Consider the following 20359-nt stretch of genomic DNA (forward strand, 5'->3'; position numbering starts at 1 on the left):
TATCTTAAATTTATATAGCACCTTTCACGAGACCCAATGACACTTTACAAAGACAATGTCCAAACAAAACAAAATAAAGCAAGACTAACTGCCAAAGGCAAAATGACTCTGTACAATTACTGATTTTACAACTATAGATTGAAGCAGCTTAATTTTCAGCTGCACTTCAGTTAATGTTGGCAAATGATTAATTCATGCTATATAGTTTGGTGAACCTGTTGCCAGGTTGTGTGCAGGTTGTTGGGGTGGATCTTAAATTCACAAAGGAGAGCTCCTCCGATGAACTTCTGACCTCCCACTTTCAGGAAAAGCGCAGCAGAGCATTGAGACAAAACCTTTTGTTAAACATTTACCAGCATTACTACAGGCTTGATTGTTAAGTGGGAAAACCCTCTACCTTTTATAATTGAGGGTTTTATTAATGACGGTGTCTTTGCCTTGTGTGTCCACAACCAGGCATCTCTGAGCTCTAAATGTGTTTTTTAACCATTAATAAAGGCGTCAGTGACAACTTTATAAGTACGTCTTATTCTGAAGTGGAGTAAAAAGATGTGATATGTCAGGGTGCCATGTCTCTGTGTCACTCTGTTCCAGAAATAACAAGATGGAGCATAATAGCCCCTCCGATTCTGTCAGCCTGTCATGTTCTTACTGATGCTTCCTGATGACAAATAGCCACTGCTGGCCAGCCAGCTGGAAAATAAAACCTTTCTGTTACTGTGCTGTCTGCCTCGTTATTAATTCAGCAGTGCGCTGTAGGCAATAAACTACTTATGTTTCTTTAAACTGTCACGGTGGTCAAACATTACCATCTGACACATTCAGTGGGATTTCAGTCTCAGACGCTGAGATGGACTTCACTGAGGAAAATACACATTTAACAGTTAATTTTGCTGCAGATTCAGACACCTGCACCTCACTGCTGATGCCAGATAAAATGCTCATCAGTGTTTAGTTGATACCTATGGGACGTCTCCACCACAACGGCAGCTTTATGTTGCCAGGTGAGCAGCACACAGAGCGGGGCGGCGACGGCTCAAACAGTCACACATCCACTAAATAACTTGATCAATAATTCAAACACATCTCCTCTGCTCTATTTACATCGCCCTATAAGTCCATCCCAGCGCCCACACTCTGTCTGCTGCCAGCATGAATCATTAAGGCAGCAAATCGCACAGACACCTAGAGATCCTGTTTTTATTTAGACAGCAGCTCTGCTCTTTAATATCCATAGGTTCATATGTCAAACATATAGACTGTATTTGAACTGTAGATACTGTGACTGAATTGATTAAAAGATATATTTCACAAAACTTTACCTTTGAAACTGAGTTAAAAGAAACTATGTGCATTAAAGCAAATCACACCATGGAATATAAATTTAAATATTAACACTTCTGCCCACACATCAGCAAAATTATTCTTGTTTTTCTCAAATACAAAGTTAAATGTGTCCGTTTATCTGCTCTCAAAATGTCTTTGCTGCATTTTATCATCTCTAGTTCATCCTAAATTGATCCCAGAGGATTTTCACACAGAGAATAAACAAAATGTGACAAATAAGACTAATAACTGACCCTGCTTCCTGAAATTCAAGCCACTGCTGCAGATATTCACACTTAAAAAAATCCACACCAGCTCTTATTTGTCTAAGACCGGTAAACAATCAAGAGCAGTGTTCAGTTGTTTGATACTGCATAATTAAACCTTACAAGAGAGTTATCAGAAGTCGTAGTGAAACTGTGCACCACCTGAGTGTGCAAACTGTTCCTGCAGACAAGGTTTCCTCAGAGATCTTAAACCTGAACAGGTGCGTCTACGCTGCTAGGTAACAGCAGAGCATCAGCTCTCCCTCCTGAGCGAAACAGACCGGGTGGATCCCTCCGGGCAAAACCAACAGCACCAAGCTCAGAGGAGCTGAGAGCTGAGAGACTCGGTCTGTTCAAACACTGATGATTCCTGTGTTGACGAGGAGGTCGGTGTGAGGACGGTCAAAGAGCTTCTGCAAACACTCAGGATTATGAAGGTGAATAATGAGACAAGGTGATCAATAACACGACAGACACATGACCTCGAGTTGTGACTGTGATCAAATCTCCTTATCGCATTATAGGTCATGTAGAAGCTGAGGAGCAAACACACTGAAACACTTCTCACTAACTTAATTTAAACAGGACATCAACAAAAATGACCCAAAGCAGTATCTTTTGACTAATCTGATGATAAACTATTAGCATGGATCACCATAAACTTTAGGACAGATCTTCATTGTCTCTGCAGCTGCATCATAGTAACTTTTCATGTAGACATTTTAAGCTGTCCAGTTCTTTGCTTTATGACTAAATGACTAAAAAAAAGACATTTAGTGTTAGCATGTTGATGTTAGCTTTTAGCTCAAAACACCACTGTGCCAAAGTAGAGCCTCACAGAGCTGCTTGCATGCCTGCAGACTCTCTTTTCTTATGTTTCTTCAAACACATTTTGATGTTGTAAGTGTAGCATAAATCTTTACTGCTGTGGTTTGGAAATTAAAATCACAAAGCACAGCAGAATGAATTTTACGAGAATATTTCGAGCTCTTGACAAGCCTGTACATAACTAAGGCAATCAAATGCTCTCATTTCATTTCAACAAGGCCTGTGTGTCTGGCAGCATTTTTTAAAATTAATGCCATCTCTCAGAGGCAAATTGTAGTGGCTTTCAGTGTTTGGCAGGTGTTAATTTCAAACACTGACGTGAGGAGGTTTGAAAATTGGAGTGTGAACATTTTGCCAGTTTTTGATCCAAAAGCTTCTTCTGTGCACATTAGAACCCCACAAATATATCCTCAATTATCAAATGAATTACCAGAGGAGAAAAAAAATAACATTGATATCACACAGGGAAAAGGTGGACAGTTAGGCCTGCAGTCATTTTCATACAGACAGTCGTTGAGTCTTTAATAGATGAGTGTTACTCCTGTCTGTGTGTTTTAAGACAAACGTGTGTGAGAACTAAAGGTGGATAACATCTTGTTGTTTGATGTCTACATGACTCAGCCGAGCCAAATCATTCACTCACAGAGATGATGGCTGTTATATTTTTTTTCATTTTCTTTCCTGCTACCATCTGGCAACGCCTACGGTCCAACAGCTCCCAAACACACACACACACACACACACACACACACACACATCTATGTACCATTAACACATAAACACGCCACAGATTGTTCATCCAACTTTCTTACACACATAATCGCAGCTTTTCAGCACTTAGCTACCCACCCGAAACACATTTTGTGCTCACACACACTGAGCCCCACCACAGTTTGAAGACTTGATGAGCCCGACTTGCTGGAGCAGAAAAGTGGGAGCTGCAGATCACAGAGGAAAATACATCAAATGTGACCTGCCTGAACGACCTTGTTGGATCAAACAGTCTGGCAGTGTGATTTGAAGATCTTACATCATCAACTACAGAACCACATTCAGGCACATCAGGTACCTCTAACAGCACCAGGGTCCAAACCCCCACAGCTGATGGAAATCAACGTAGCAAACTGCAGTCGATGTCGCTTTAAGTGTAACCAAACGAAAACATGCCCGCTTCACCCACTCACACATTCACTCTCTGCCGATTCACGTTAAAAGCACCTGCATTTCAGCTCCAACACCCACACCTGTGCATAAGAATATGTAAGTGGCACTCAACCTGGACTCTGAGTGACTGAGCCCACACGCTCAAACGCCGACACTATTTCAGGCTTGATAAACAGCCGCATAAATAGGTGAAAAAAAACCTTTTAATGTTTGATGAGGAATAATGGAAACGATGCCATTACTGAGAGCACAAACACAACGACGTCAATTTCTGCACCGCAGTTTAATTCTTCTGTTTTTTGAACAGGAAAAACCTTTCCTCTGCCAGTAAATGGAATTGGTGGTTTTAGTTGAAGTAATAACTTTTCAGCTCAAATCAGAGTTTTAAAAAGGAGGAAGTGAAGTGGTCCTTCAGAGCGCACAGCTGCTGAACACCTGCACATGAAATATAAATGTAATGATTCTGTCCCAAAATGACTGTTACTGAAACAACAATAACTAGGATATTTAATGTGCACAAATATAATACACCCCCAAGTCACCAGTTATATGCTGTAAACACTCAGTTTATTAGGAACACCTAATACAACAGTGCTGCAATAAATCCTCCTTCTTGATGGTTATAATGTTTCTGCTTCAACTTTATGGCCGTTTTGGAGGCTGCAGTTTGTGCTGCTGTTGAACTGTGCAATATTTTATTAAGAGGTGTTTAAGTTAAGGATTTTTTCTTTCCTTCTCTCTCTTTTTCTACTGTAAATGATTACTATTTGTGTTTAGATAAATGCTGTTAATAAATGCTTTTCTAGTCTGTAAGGTTTTCTGTTGTTACACTGTGTATCAACCATCAATAAACTCTTTAATCACAGTTATGGGCGCTTTATCAGAGAAGTTATAATTGTTGACAAATGAATGAACATAACTATATACAGCTACGTGATACTGTGTTACAAACTGTTTATATGTTGGTCATAAACGCTAAGCAGTGGGGGGATAAAGTAAAGTGTTGCTCTATAAACACAAATAACAAACCAACCAACACGGTGCTTCAAAGACAAGCTGAAACTCTAAACCACATTAAAAAGTCAGGATTTGACCCACTTAACCTCTCAACAAAAAGACGGGGCAACTTCTCTAACATTCATACTGTATAAATTTGCATATTTTAATCCTCTTCCTCTTTAAACTCTTTTTCAACTTCTCCCTTTTTCCCTCAACCACAAACCGAGGGAGCAGACAGTCTTTAACCCTGTGAGGATGTGAATAATTTTTGGATCAGAGACTGAATAATTCCTGCAACTGGTTCGCAATTCTGCTGCCAACAGTAATAAATTAATTCTTCATTATCTCTGAAAACGGAAGCTTCTGTCCTCTCCGTCTCGACACACTGTGTGCTTTGTGATATATTTTTTTCCTCATCTTAGGTATTTTTACCACGGGGCATTTCACAGCCAGGGGGACATGCTCCATCTGTGCCGTAGCCATTTATAATGAATAATTTCCTTCCTTTACTCTACTCAGCGATACTACTCTGGACAGAGAAACTGCTGTTTCTTGTTTTCTTCGCTGCGAAACACTCAACACAAAGTAAAACTCTCTCTGAAAATCCCCAGCCTCCAAAATAAGCATCAGTGAGGAAACACAGTTTGTTATATCATCGACCTTCCTGCTCTTTGGACGTCAGCTTTGAAACACCGTCCACTCCTACAGCTCAGGATGAAGTTCTGAGTGTAGGTGTAAATACAGTAAGTACGTAGGTATACAGGTTATTCAGTAGCCTCAAGAAACACAGACAGAACGAAAACAAAATGAAAAATGCAGCAAAATAAAGCAAAAACAGATCATCATAAACAGCAGAATCTGAGAAATAAACAGCAATAACATTTAGCAGATCTACTTCTAAAATCACTGATATGTATAGCAACTGTTTACAGCTCTACAGCTACAACAGCGTTAATCAAATCAATAACTCATCACTCAGCCTTTGTCTGCACAGGACAGTCTGCGTCTATAAAGAGCCAGGTTCGATAAAGAGAGAGAAAGGGGACAGATGTTGACATTAAAGCTCCCGTGGGATATTGGTGAAGGAGAAGAAATTAACATTGTGAAGGCTGCGAGTGGACAGTCTGGCAGGAAAGAGGTGCCCTTTGACCTTCTGGCGGCACTACGCATTTGAAGGCATGACATGTTATTCAGGGAGGACTCATGGGAGTCTGAAATAGACAGTTTAGAAATGTAACTAGTAATCAGCCTGCTAGATGAAGCTCAAATTCAGCTGGTGAATCTGTCACCATTATCACCATAAACTGCATATTTGCTGTGCCGTTACAGAAAGCTTGACACACATAGTAACAGTAACTAAAGGGGGTCAATAGGTTAATGAGGTGATGCTGCTTCATGAGTAATTAAGTCTATGTAAAATGAGGGCTCTCACCTGTGTAGTCCTCAAAGCACTCGCAGGTGTAGCCTCCCTCTCTGCTGCGACACACTCCATGAGCTCCGCAGGGCTTAGAGTAGCAGAGGTCGATCTCCGTCTCACAGTAGTCTCCTGTGAAGCCGGTGGGACAGCGGCAGCGCAGCCCGGCGATGGGGTGGATGGGTCTGAACAGGATGGTGTCGGATGCAACGAACGGGGCCAGGCTATCAAACTTCAGCACAGACACACACTTCATGTAGTTCTCGCACGGCTCGCGGAGGCAGATGTTGTCATCGAAGGGAAGAACTTCCTGGGAGGAGATCTGGGCAAGGAGGCTGCGGTTCAGGTACAGCCTCTCCTGAAGCTCCTCTGAGCCGAAAAACTCTCCGCCTCCACTCTCGACCCCTCTCCCGGGCCTGTCGCTTCCGTGTCCGAGGCCTCCGGGTCGTTGGTGTCCCTCCCCGAACACGGGCACGGCCACAGACAGGCTGACATTGAGGATGGGAGCGCTGACGTCCGTGTCGTCTTGGATGTTGAAGATGACGACGTCCTCGGGGGCGGCGGACAGGACGCGGGCCACGCCGATCAAGAAACTGTGCGAGCAGCAGGGAGAGGAAGTGCTCCTGGGAGGTGTTGGCCAACCTCAGCGTGATGCTGTTGGACAGCATTTCATCGGTGATGATGGTGACTTGGAGGAGACACTGGGCCGACACAGAGTGGACGCCATCTGAGGAAGACAGAAGCAGACATGAAACTAATGTCACATCACAGCAGAGTTCATCACTAATGGACTTTTTCAACAGACCCGTTTCCATGACAACAGAGGATGAGAGGTTGTAAACTCTTCTTTAAACTGATATTTCTAAAGGTCAATAATTACTTTTCATGCTTAAAGGATAAAGCTGGTGATATTTCATGTTTTGTTATTTGTCAACAAATCCCATGAAAAGACCAAAACCAACAACATGTCCTGACACTCAAACAGCAGTAAACAGTGTGTCTGTTGGGAACTATGTGTTGTTCAGTGTAATAATGTGGTTGACTGATGTGTTTTTAATAGTCAACAGTGGAGTACTATGTTACAGAGGAATAAGCTACATCAGGCTCCGTCTACACAGACAACACTTGTTAGTGGATTAAATAAATCGTTGGTTTTGGTCTTTTCATGGGATTTAATTTCAAATATCAGCAGATTTATCCTTTTTAAATGACAGGATGTTTTTATCTTCCAAAAACTGTCACCTGTTGCTGCATTACAAGATGTGTTGATAAACTTAAATTCTGTGAAACTCAAAGCAACTTGCGATTGCAGTATCAACACATGGAGCAGCTGCGTCAACAGGGCAGATGCAGGTACACGCATGGTGGAGGATTTACAAGGCAGCTGCTCCTGAAACACCAGGCCCAGGTATTTGCATAGACCCACATATGTAAACAGACTAACAACATGGTGGCAAAAAATACCAGAGATTGAAGGAATAAAGCAAAAACAATGTCACTAACCGTGTATGAACTGACACTAAACGCTTTTTAAAGTCATATTTTTGGCCCAGACAAGTGTTTTTCAGGCTGTTTCTCATGTGCCAGGACAGATGACACATGTCTGCCAAGAGCGAGAGAGGGCAAGTGTACGTTTTCTTTCAATACATTCCAAGTTTCTAATCAGCAATTTCACGCCCTTATTCACGGCTCGCTCTGTCCTTTCTTTGTCCGGAAGCAGAGATGCTACTTCATTATACATGCCATACTGAAAGCCTGAAATCTCAAATACAACAGTTAAATTATTTCTCAGCTCAGATCTCTTGTCTGTGGTCTTGTTGCTTTGATACCGGATCTTGTTCATGTTTTATCCTTTATGTTTTTAATTCTCTGGCTTTGAATGCAGACATTAGGTGATTTAAAGTCTACTATTGTACAGTAGGTGTTGATTGTACAGTGTATTAATGTGCGTGTTAGGCCTTTATTAACCAAGTCAGACTCTTAATGTAGACATTGTTGTTGGTGGATAGAATTTAAATTATTGTTTTCATTGTAACATGATGTCTGTTTCATCATGTTTCATCATGTTAGGCCCTGCATGATGAACATACTACAGCCTATGATGTGCTCTATTTACACTCACTTACTTTCTTTGATGTTTTTCTTCTATAACCACATTTACAATAAAAATGAAAACTGCTTATCATCCAGTTTCAGCTGAGAGTCACTGACAGGAGCAGTCAGAGCACTCTGCTCACTGAGGAGTAAAATTATAATGAAAACAGCCTCGTTCTAAACTGTCCAATCACGAAGAACAAAAAGAACACACAGGGAAGTTCAGTGTGTCGCTAACAAGCATAAAACCTAGAGATCTCTGTCTGTTACAGCGTCTCTAAATTCTCTAAATCATGCAGAGAGAGAAACAAATGCAACAAATGTACAAGTCTGCCCAGTGACAAGGAGCCCAGGTCGTCACATAGTCGCACAACAAACAGTTTGCATAGAGTCTGTCCAAAACTAAACTCTGCACCTGAAAACGTCACAGTTAAACATCGGAACCAGTCCAGACGTCACATTTCACTGATCTCACTTTGTTCTCCCGTCATAACTAACCAACAGCTGATCTCATTGTCTGCAGATGGAGCTTTTAATGTCTGGGGAATAAAACCGCCTAAACATTTTCCATATAGACCATAAATATGAATCTGACATTTTCTGATTCTGGACAGTCTCAAGTAGAAAAAAGAGGCCACTATCATATTGTCTTCTTTCACCGCTGGCCTGTAGGTTTCTGTAGGAGCAAACACAGAACAGGCCCAATCAAATCAAATGTGTGATGAAAACAAGCCTCGGCCTCTCCCTCCAAAATGATCAATGGGCCACTTTGTGTTGGGGCGTCTGGAAGCTGGCCAGAGAGCAGAACCTGTGAGCAGAACTCACAAACAAACAGCACTGCCCAAAGTTACCAGATCCCTGTTTGGCACCGGGTGAGTTTAAACACAGAGTGCCAAGGGAGGGGGGAGGAAAAAAAAGAGGAGGGGGGGGTAGAGAGCGAGGGGGTCATAGAGGAAGTGAGACAGAGAAGCATGTTTGACACGGCTTTAATCCCTCTGCTTTCAGTCAAGCGCTTCCAGAACAGTAATAATACAGGGCCTTAGCAGAGGAAGTGGGGGAAAAAAAATCAAAGGAGAGACACAAACAGGGTCACTCCTCTAATTCACACTTTACTGTAAAAACACACACACACACACACACACACACACACACCTGTGTACACAAGAAAACACTTGCATATGACAGAGGAGAAGACAAAGGCACAAAACTGGAGGTTCTTTACTTTCTCACAGAGATGACAAGTTTACAACCAGAGAAGCAGCTGCTGATTGTTTTCATCATCAGCTGATCTGCTGGGTGTTTCTATGATAAGTAAGGCGGCGCTTCCTCATCTCTTGATTGTTAAATGAAATAATGGTTAGTTTTATTTCTTCTTCTCTTTCGTATTTCACTGACAGATCTGTATTGATGACATTGATCCAGTTTCACAAGTCACAGGGCAAAACGGTTGGGAACTGGTTTACAGTTAAATATTGAGTCCTTAAGACAGTTTAACAGATGATGTCTTCTGATAACTTGTTTTGTCTGACTAACAAATCTGCTAATTATTTTTTGCATTATTGCGAACTTTACATGTGATTTTAAGACATTAAATTCAAAATATTTTTGATTCATTGTGCATAGGGCTGCAACCAATGATTGTTTATAATTATTAATTAATCAGTAAGATGTTAGAAAATAGTGGGAGATAGCCTTTACATTTTCCCACAGCATACGTTTATTTATAGTCTGGTCCAACCAGCAGTTCTAGACTTAAAAAAGAAACTGGATAAGAAAACCATCAAATATTTACATCAGAGAAGCTGGAACCACAGAATCTTTGGCATTAAAAAAATTGACTTTAATCAAAATCTACTAGTTGATTTTTCAGACCTACATTACTGTCCGGAGATAAATTTGTGAAAAAATATTTGTACATGAACAGGGAGATGTAAACACAGTGACCTGAATGACCTTGAGATGTTTACGTAGAAATCTCAGCAGAGTCGTCATCGGCCATGTAAGAAAAACATTTGATGGTAGAAACACACACACACACACACACACACACACAAAAGGCTTATTGAAGTCAAGGTGAGGTCTACGTGAATCTGTCAGTGAAAATCTGACAGTTTTGCTTCTTATGATTCCAGGTTGTAGACAGAGGAGTGTTTAATCAGCCCTTGTAGGAAACAAACACAGTATTAAGTGCTGTACAGTGAAGCAGGAGTGTTATGACACTTTCACAGACTCACACTGAAATCCTTCCTAACCTGAAGAGAAACTACCACACAACAATCTGCTTTCTACCTCAGCCAGTTTCCTTTTCATCCACTCAGGTCATATTATAACTGATACTCTGCAGCAACAGTAGCCAGAAAAACACAGCCCTCGGTGAACAGAGGCTCTTAAAGGTTAGGCCGTGTATAAGGACAGACATCGCCTTAATTGGGTCCTTTGCCAATTCACATTCTTGGTTGGGAGCTCGGGCAGAGCTCCAGACGTAGACGCAGCGCTGGGAAACTGAGCGCGAGGAGAATCTCCCCTGAAAGGGACCAGACCATCCTTCAAAGAGGTCATTCTCCACGCAAGGATACTCCGCTCAGGAACGGAGGGGTAAAGCTGGGGCATTTTGGGGCCAAAAAGGAGGAAAAGGGGGATGCTTGGTTGGTAACGAGATGAGGTGCCAGCTCTGAAGTGTGACACTGCTTTCAGCCCAGAGCTCGACCCCCTCTGGGCCTCTGGGTGCCAGGAATGCTCTCAGCTAGGAAGTGGCGCCAGGGAAAAGATTAAACACACACTGAGGCTGCAGGACTGCCAAGGCTGTGTACGGCATTGTGTGTGTGTCTGTTTGTGTGTATGTGCATGTGTGGGTGGGTGGGTGGTGGTGATCCATACGTCAATATGAGCAGAGCAGAGTGTGTACATTGAAGGAGTGGAGGTTTAGTCATCACAGATTCACTGAAAGTTGTGGGAAACAGCGAGGCTTCAGGGCATTATAATTAAAACAGCTGAGTCCGTATTAAAGATGTGATCATATGAACCTCATAACTCAAAGCTTCAGGAGAGTTTCGTGCTTTTAAATCATAAGACTGATCAAAAACACTCACACACACAAAGCTAGGGTGTTTTCTGTTTTCAAGGCTGTACCTGAAAATCCAATTTGTACCGATCGTCAGTTTCCACCTTAAAGTGGAAGCTCCCTTTCATAAACTCGAATCACTCAGCATGTAAACAACAGCTCATCTTCCTAATATACAACCAGACAGATCAACAAAGCCAGGAAGTAGACAGTTCCAATAATAAACTGAGGCATGTAAGCAAGCAGGCTCATTATTATCTACAGAGAAGAGACACACAAGGGCCACATTTGACTATAGGTTGAGGCCTCCACACATCGGCGGAGAGCATAAATTATTTGGAGGTTGTTGAGGGGAGATGTACTGCTTTTTATCTTTGAAATATTAATGAAGCCCAGTTTCAATTGTCAGGAGAATTATGAGCAGCAAATACTCCACTGACATAATGTTATATGAAGACAAAGAGCCTTCAGGATGGCGTGTTTGTTGTAAAGAAACATGATCAAACAGAGATATATGGATTCCTGTGTTAAGCCTTCTCTGGGTTTTAGTGACTGGGATAACTCGACTGCCGAGAGAGAGACAGAGGGAGAGAGAGAACAAATCGGTGAGACTGGCCTAATTAGACCACAAAGTTGCCATCAAATCTCCCAGTTGAATCCCAGAAAATGTCAACAAAGTCATGGTGGATAAAGATCAGAAAGACTCTGTGACCAAATTACTGGGGACAGAGACATCACCCACAGCAGCACGACAGTAACCCCGGCTCCTCTCCCTCGCTGATTCCCTGTCGCTGGTGAAATGACAGTTTTACTTATTTACACTCATCTCTTCATATTTAAATATTTATATTTGGGATTTTTCTGCTCTGGGAAGAGAGAAGAGACAGAGTAGGCAACAAGTTACAAATACAGCACGTCTGATCCGAATCCATGACTACATGGAGCTGCCTCCAGTGAAGAAAAGATCACAGTGTATGAAGGTGTCACTGTCAGAGGACCAGAGGTTAGCACCTCCTCTAAAGATAGGACAATCTGCAGAGGATTCACCACAGCATCATTGCAGGATCTCACAGAGAACAAAACTAATGGAGCATTAAAACAGACCTCATTAACTGAAACCAGGACTTGAAGGTACAAAAAGACAGTGATAAACACAAGCTCCATTACAGGTAGCTCAGAAAATCACCTGATAAATGGTCAAATGATGCATCCTGACTTTACAAGTTGCCAAAATGCACGATTTGGCCACTGGTTAGCTTTGTTGAACAACACTGCTCAGCTCGAAGAAACCTGCTGAGAAACCTGTCAAGTGTGAAATACAACATTTCAAATAACACCATATTGAAGTCTACGATTAAAGTGCAAGCAGAGGTATTAATTCTGCGTACAGTTTTGAGAAAACACAATCTGTTTATAAATAGTTGCCATAAAAAGAAAAGCTGGGCCTTCGACAGCTTTACCAGGCAGCTCTGCAGACCAATCACAAGCAGGTATAAATATTCACCTGTGCTCCAGGGTAAAGAGACAAGACATCCAGATTAGATTCATGCAGTAGCTGGTATTGACTCGTGTCTTGCTCAGAGGCACTTCAGCAGGTCAGCTGCTCACCTACATCCTGCCTGCTCCGCCTCCTAATGTGCAGGTTAAACACCGAGCCAATGAAAACACCCTCTAGTTATTGTGGGGAGGGGAAACACTATAAAAATACCATTTATCAACATGACAGTAGGAGAGGCGATAAATAATCGCTCTTCAACAGCTCTCTCAAGCAGCCATTCATCACATGTCTAATGGTGCCACGTTAAGAGCGCCACTCTCAAACAAAACCACGTTAATTCTGTGATCCGGAGCGACTGATAGTCCCTGAGAGGCAGCTGTGTGTTTCACTGCAGAAGTGTGTCATGTTGTGGGGTGGAGGTGGAGGGGGGGGACCTCTGGGTAAGAAGGTAATGAGGTTCAGCAGGGCCTGTCTTAGTTATTCAGCATCAGTACGCTACGAGTACTCACTACATCAAAGAGCGCAAAGCCGGGGTCCCGTTTCCAAGATCAATAGGAAGATCATAAATTAAAAATCACTTTGGAGGGATAAGGCCTGTGGATGCCTCTGCAGTTCAGAGCCTTTACAGCTCCAACCAGCGACCCACTCCGCAAATGTACAAGTTTTTAATGAGTTTGATTGGAAAATAAGTATCCCCAGTTTTACCTCGTGTTTGGCTGTTTGCTTCAGGATTTAAAGCAGTGCGATCTGAACCCAGAATTACACGTAAAAATGCTCTTAGGAGAAAAACCTTTAAGAGCAGCTCTCAAGTGATCACTCATGTATGCTCAAAACAGAAATATTCAATCACATTTGCCATAAAAGTCCTTAAATTTCAGTAAGTGACGTTAACATATGAAATTAACAACAATCTGATATATTTATAATAATAATAATAATAATAATGATAGGAAATTGTCTGAATTAGAAGCAAAAAGAAAACAATCAGAAAAATCATATTATGAGAATTTTGGATGATAATGAGGTACTGATAGTGAAATGAAATCAGTGAACCTTTATTTTTGTTGTGTGCATATCTGGGGAACTCAAACATAAAAAGTTCTCCAACATCCAAGCTCAAATAATGTTAGTGAGCTACAACTAATATAAATGCAGTGTATTGCTTCACGAATTGTTCATCATGTTCAAACTGATATTTTATACAACCAGTCTTAAGTTTGTGCTCGTCTTCATTTTTTTACTGCATCATCTCTTGTGTTTTAAGTCATAGGATGTGATATACAGCTCTTTTTTCCCTTGTGTGTGTGTGTAGAACTAAAAAAATGAAGGATTTGTACTTTTATCTTTCTGTGTCACAAATAACATCCTGGGCTCTGAAACAGAAATAACAACTGTCTCTGCCAGGCCTCTGCAGTCGGTACAAACAGTAAAAAAAAACATTTTAATGAGCTACTACACTGAAACAACTGTCACAAGTGTCATGTTTGCATGTTGCTGACAAACACTGCACTGACAGGTCCACACAAGGTCAGAGAGAGACAACACGTCCGTACCACACACCAATCAAACAAACCACAGAGCCATGACCTCAGAGTACAGTCCCCATGGGGCCAACAACAGGACACAGTTTAATTTAATTTGAATTAAATACTCTGCCCTTGGAGTGGCCTGCACTCACATACATTAATTACTCTGCTGCTGCTTGTGTGTGAGAGACCCTGACTAATGTATTGAATTCCACTTGTTCTCTCTGAAACTCAACTGTGCCGTCATCTTGACATGTTTACGGCCAGTTCGAGACCAAATTTTACAGGTCACTGGATTGTAAATCTGGACAACAGTGAAATCAGACGAGGCTGAAACACTACAGAAAACAACCGGAGCTGCAACTGTTCAACACATGATGCTGCTTCAAAGAAAAGAAAGGAGCAGCTTGTGCATTTTTGTGAAGTACAGACCATTTCCAAAGAGGTTCATTGAGGAAAATATTAAAATATGATAAGAAATTGAAGCCAAACCTGGTCTTATTTTTCATTTCTGTTGCTTTGAGATCTTTGTGATTTCATGTGAATGGACCTCAGGTGAACGTACAGGAAGAGAAAGCACGCAGCAGGACAACAGGCCTAATCCTCACCTTCATACCAGCCACCAAGCTGAGGTTCAATTAACACTCCAGAGGAGAAGAAAGAAAAAACAAACCAGTCCCGGACAGACACTAATGAGCGCTGATGTGGGTTAAAGACTGAAGGAGCAGAAGTTTTTCATGATGTTGGAGCTCTGCGGCTCAGTGCTCTGGCAGAAGTGTTTAACACACAGTCTAAAATCTGGATCAAGCTTATCAGATGTCTCCTTCATTAAAACTGAGTGCACTCTTGTTTGGTGTCAATTTAATTTAAAAGCTGGAATCTCAAGTCCTGGCGATCAAAAGGGACGCAGTAAAATGTGGCTGGGGCGGCCTGCTTGAATTAACCAGAGCTGAAAGGTGAAACACACTCAACTGCTGCTTGAATGGGGGCTGATGACTGGTTGGGGGGTGCAGGCTATGAATTCAAAGGGAAGGACAGGTTTTTCATCCCATTACCCCTGTACCAACCCCCCCGCTCCCCTCTTCCTGACCCCCCACTAGACAAGTAACGGCCGAAGCTGACACCCCCCACCACCACCACCACTTTTCGCATAAAATACTGTTAACGACTCCTGCCAGGCCTCCATCCACCTACAGCGGCTCACATCATCGTTTAGCCATCAGAAATCAAGACCAAGGCTCAGCTGACGCAGCATGCCTGCCTAAGGATTTTAGAAATATTAAGGTTATAAAATTTCTCATTTAGTTATGTTACTGAACTGAATTTTGTTTCCAAGCCTTGTCTACAGGTATGTAACTCTTGTCACTAACATGTATTGAATGTCAACCTAAAACAGACCATTTCAAAGATATTTTGTCCAATTTGAGTCGCACATATCAGAAACTGCCTTAAAAACACAAACAATATGTAATATCTGAATTTTAACCTCACATGCTGTCATTAAACCCCCAAGATTTCCAGAGTGTCCAGTGTGTTGAATGGTGGCTACAGGCCTGTGCTCACTCTCTGAACCACAGTGCAACAGACACTAAAGCGTCTTCAGGTTCTGTAATGTGACATATATCCAGGTGAAACATTTAGGTTTTTGTACATTGAACATTAAAGGTCTCCTGGCTGTAACTTCATATTTAACAAACACACATACTGACCCACGCTGTCACTCTTCTAGCTGCTGAAACCCAATAGCAAATGTCCCAAATCATATTTGATTGGATACATTCATGTTTACACACTTATGTTAAAGATGAGTCATCAGGAATATTTAAACATTTAAATGCAGATGGAAATAGTTATTTTGATAGAAAAGTACTGCTTCAAATGAAGTTTTTGGCATAAATATAAATCAATAAATAACAAGATCATAAGATTTAAACTTCAAATGTGTTTTTGATTTCACTATGTCTTTAAAATATTCATAAAAATACACTATACTATTATCCTGTCACTACACACGTTTGGTGATGTCTATATTGCCGGGGCTTTAGAAGTCAAGACGGTTAAGAAATTAAATGCCTGGAGGGTAAAACATGCCATGAGGACCGGGACATCTTGAAGCTTCTCTGATCATCCAAAACATTCTTGAACAATTGTGGCTCTGGGAATTTTCAGACCACAATGACAGCAGACCGCGGCAGATTTGTGGTTGATTTGGGATGAAAGCTCCTCACCTCCTACCAAGCTGAGAAATTATTTGTTGGTTCCATTGTTGGGGGAACAGCTGAACTAGAAAATTAAACACCAACACCTCATGTAACAGAAAAACACACTTGCAAATCTCACCCTCTAAGGAGGGAATGGGCAGCATGCTTAAACTCCCACGCAGCAGATTTTCTGTTATCTGTATCTGAGCAGTGTTAAGGCCGTTACATCAAGCAACACAAATTACACTGATCATCATAATGTGCTATTATCAATTCCTCTGTGTGTTTGTTTGAGTGTTGCTTTGTTTGAGAACAGAAGAACATACAGGTTAAATAAATATTCATACGTTTCTCTGACCTTGTTTGTGAAAGAATGGTTTAAAATAAATCCAGCCGTGCTTTAACTGGTTGTTTTATCTTCTTCTGCAGAGCAATTAAGCCCAAGTAGTTAGAAAAAAACACAAGGATCAGCTGTAATGATAATAACCACAACACAACACCACCTAATTCTTACAGTCCCTGTGTAGTCAATAACAGAAACTGCTTGTGTAGCTCAATGTCAACCCAAGGATTTCAATCTAGAGGAGTCAGAGCAGACCCACAATCCCTCTCCTGATTCCTCCATTCAGGGGAAAAAAAGCTGACGGTGTTGGAGAGAGGCCATTCGTACTCATTTGCGGACCATGCCACAGCATCCCCCTGATGACACTTTCCTGCTGTATCTCAAAAAAAAAAAAAAAAAAACCACGAGAAGAGGACATTCTTCAGATTCTTCCTCAGTAGTGAAGCAGCCTCAGAGCCACAGAAAAGGAGCTGAACTCTTCCAATCAGAACATTTGCATATCAAAAGGAAAACTGCTGTCAGCACAACAGTAAAGAGACATTAGCATGCAGAGACGTGACCAAGCATGAGGCCATTATTCAAACGTACCAATAGTCGGTTGATAGATATTAGATACTGAGCAACCAGCAGCACAATACTGACTTAAAACAGGAGGGAGGAAACACCCAGAAGCCTTAATCTAGGTTTGATGCCAGTCCTGAAAACACAACAGCTATTATACTTACTTAATCTGACAGTTCAATGTTTGAACACAGATTCATTATTTTTGGAAAGACAAACTAGAAAACAGTCAACACGTCTTAAGAGTGAGACCACCTGCATCTAAGTGAGCGTTAAAAATAGTCACTACCATTCAGTCAGTGCCACCAAACTGTGAAAGCACAATGTCACCATTGCAGTAGCTCATGAGGAAACCATCTGTTTAGTTACCCTGATGCCCTCCTGTCAGTACTAATATAAATTAGACAGAGATGAAACATCTCAAACTCACACTGCGTGCTAAGGTTCACCACCTCCACCAGTCACACGTCTTACCCTCGTGTCTGACGTGTCTGATGTTGACAGTTTGCACTCCTGAGCTGAAGCATATGAAACCAGGTCACTGTGAAATCTCGGGTCTGGTTCAATACTAAATGAGCGCAATGTAGCGTAAAGGTAACGGCCTGTTAAATAAACATAATCTGTCACGTTCACAGCGTGAGAAGCCTGTACTTGTACTGTAATGATTTCTGTACTCCAGTGGAGGTCTGGAGGAAGGAATTATTATCGCTACGCAGAGAAAAGAGAAAATACTTCATTTGTTGTACTGGATCAGTAGTTCTGAACCTTATTTGTCTGATGCCGGTGAGACTCCTGAAGACAGCAGCACTGGTGCAAACAAGTGGACACAAAGACAGAGGGGGGTGGGAGGTACGTGTTGGGGGTGGGGGGCAGCCCCAGACAGAGCCCGCTCCCATTGTCTGCTGGGGCAGCGAGGACAATGCAGGACAATGCTGAGATATATGCAAGCACCATAAAGCCTCACCCCAGCGATGCACCAGCCCTAATCCTAAACACGATTTCCCCTCCTAACACATAGATGATGTCATCCCCCCCCCCAACCCCCCGACCCCCTACCCCACACTAAACCCTCACCCCATCTCCTCCAGACCTTCAGTGCAACCGAGCATGTAGGAGCGAGGGCCCACAGGAGGATGTTCCGCTGGAGAGGAACAAGCCGGCAGCGAGAAATCGGATACCCTCTGAGCGCATCTGTGTCAACGAATCAAAGAGCTTATAGGCGACACTATCATATCACCGTGAGCTTTAAACTCTCGAGTGCTTTCAAAACAGAGGGGCCTCTGAAGTCTGTCACATGCAAGACTAGACTTTATCCCTCTGAAAGACGGCAGATGGAAAGTTTATGTCTGCAGTGCCGGTTGACTTGGTGCACGTCCTGTAACAGGACAGGTCAGTGCGACCTGGAGCACTGCAGGTCCGAAGAAAGCCTTGCATGCTTCACTGGAAAGAGGGGAGGGGGGGGGACAGTTGCTCTTTAGAACTTTATGTGCCTCCCCTCCCCCCCATCTTCCCTTCCACAAAAGGGACCTTACCCCCTTGTCCCCACCCACAAGGAATTTCTCAGGCATTGCTGGGTTCACCATGACAACTGGGTGCTTAACAAAGCATTTCTCTTAGGCATTCTTCCTTTCACAGGGTGGGGGGGGGGCAACAGTCAAAGGAGGGAGAGACAGAGAGAGAGGGAGGTGGGGGGAGGATAGGGGTAAAGAAGAGGGAGGGTGGAGGAGCTTGAAATGATGGGAGGGAACAGTGGAAGGTTGCAGGGGTGAGAGCCACAGACCCGGGCAGATAGGAGAAAAATAGGGAACGGTGACAGGCAAACAAAAAGAGGGAAAAGAGAAACAGGATCAAGGTGATAGGTGATGTAAAAGGGACAAAAAGAAGAGAAACAGCGCTACACACATTCCGAGCGGGCCTGCAAGTGTGACTAACGCCGTGCAGGGAGGGCGAGGGAGGCGCAATGAATGCAAGGTAGAGCATTAGGGGGTGACTCTGGTGGCCACATAACACGGGCGAGCGTTCCCCAAGATGTGACTTTGAATCCTGTGAATCGAGCGCGAGGCAAACAGAAAAATTCATCGAGCATAAAGAACACAGAAACCCAAGGTACGCTCTGCTTGAGTGAAATAATTATATGTTGGCGAGGAGAAAAGTAATCAGAGTGGTCCAGCTGTTGGAGGCATCACACACACACATATAGATGGCAGATTTGTGCAGCCTGATGGTGTAATGTTACAGAAACAAACCCCTGAGAAAGTCCCCCCCACAGACAGTTTCAAGGTTTAATAGATTATAATGAAATTACGCTGGCTGTGAATGCCCTGGCTCTTACTTGTACAATATGTGATGGAGCAGAGAGTCGCCCCCATTAAAATTCCAGGCCTGTAGCTTTATCTTATGCAAGGATGGTGAAGGACAGGGGCCAAGGGGGCCTAACACAGCCTGAAAACACATTGAACCATACAGAATTCTCGCTTCTAGTCTGTATCTGATTGGAAAAACTATCTGGGTCTCATCTTAATATTTAAAACAACGTAGAAAAAGACAGACAATCTTGAGAAAACAGAAAACCTGATTCATATAAGCACATCCGCTGTCTGCCCCGGTTAGTCGGGCTGAATGCCAACACGTTTGGCTCAGACAACTTAAAGACTGAAGTAGTTCAACCTTGGAGCATCCACAGCCACTTCAGACCCACACTTGAAACCTAAAAGGCTCTCCCCCTCTGGACAGTGACCAGAGAAGAGAATATATCTGCTGTCCACCATGTAATTTGAGTGTCTGTATAACCTGCAGTGTGATGTGAGCTGAATCAAATTGCCATCATTAGTTGTGGAGGCGTGTTTGTCTGTTAAATCTCTGCATTGGTGCCTTCAAAGTGAGCATGGGAGGCGTGATATTGGCTCAGGACTCAGAATTTGATTAAAACAAGGACAAAGTGTCCTGATGACACAGTTGTAATAATGTACATATTGCATGTTTTCCACACAGGGAGCTCAGATCTAACTGTGTCACTCCTCCAGAGTCTTAATAACGCAAGAAATTTACAGAAATTGACATATCAACGTAATAAAACTA

General features: G+C 42.5%; 1 protein-coding gene across 1 annotated transcript in view; it reads right to left on the bottom strand.

Moving 5' to 3' along the window:
- Nucleotides 1-20359, bottom strand: part of celsr2 (cadherin, EGF LAG seven-pass G-type receptor 2) — a 58238-nt gene that overhangs the window by 30406 nt on the left and 7473 nt on the right. The window contains 2 exon segments of the mRNA XM_018681365.1: nt 6016-6580; nt 6582-6724. Of these exon segments, the coding sequence (XP_018536881.1) occupies nt 6016-6580; nt 6582-6724 (708 nt within the window).

This window comes from Lates calcarifer, linkage group LG12 (genome assembly GCF_001640805.2).
Source record: "Lates calcarifer isolate ASB-BC8 linkage group LG12, TLL_Latcal_v3, whole genome shotgun sequence".
NCBI classification, from domain to species: domain Eukaryota; kingdom Metazoa; phylum Chordata; class Actinopteri; family Centropomidae; genus Lates; species Lates calcarifer.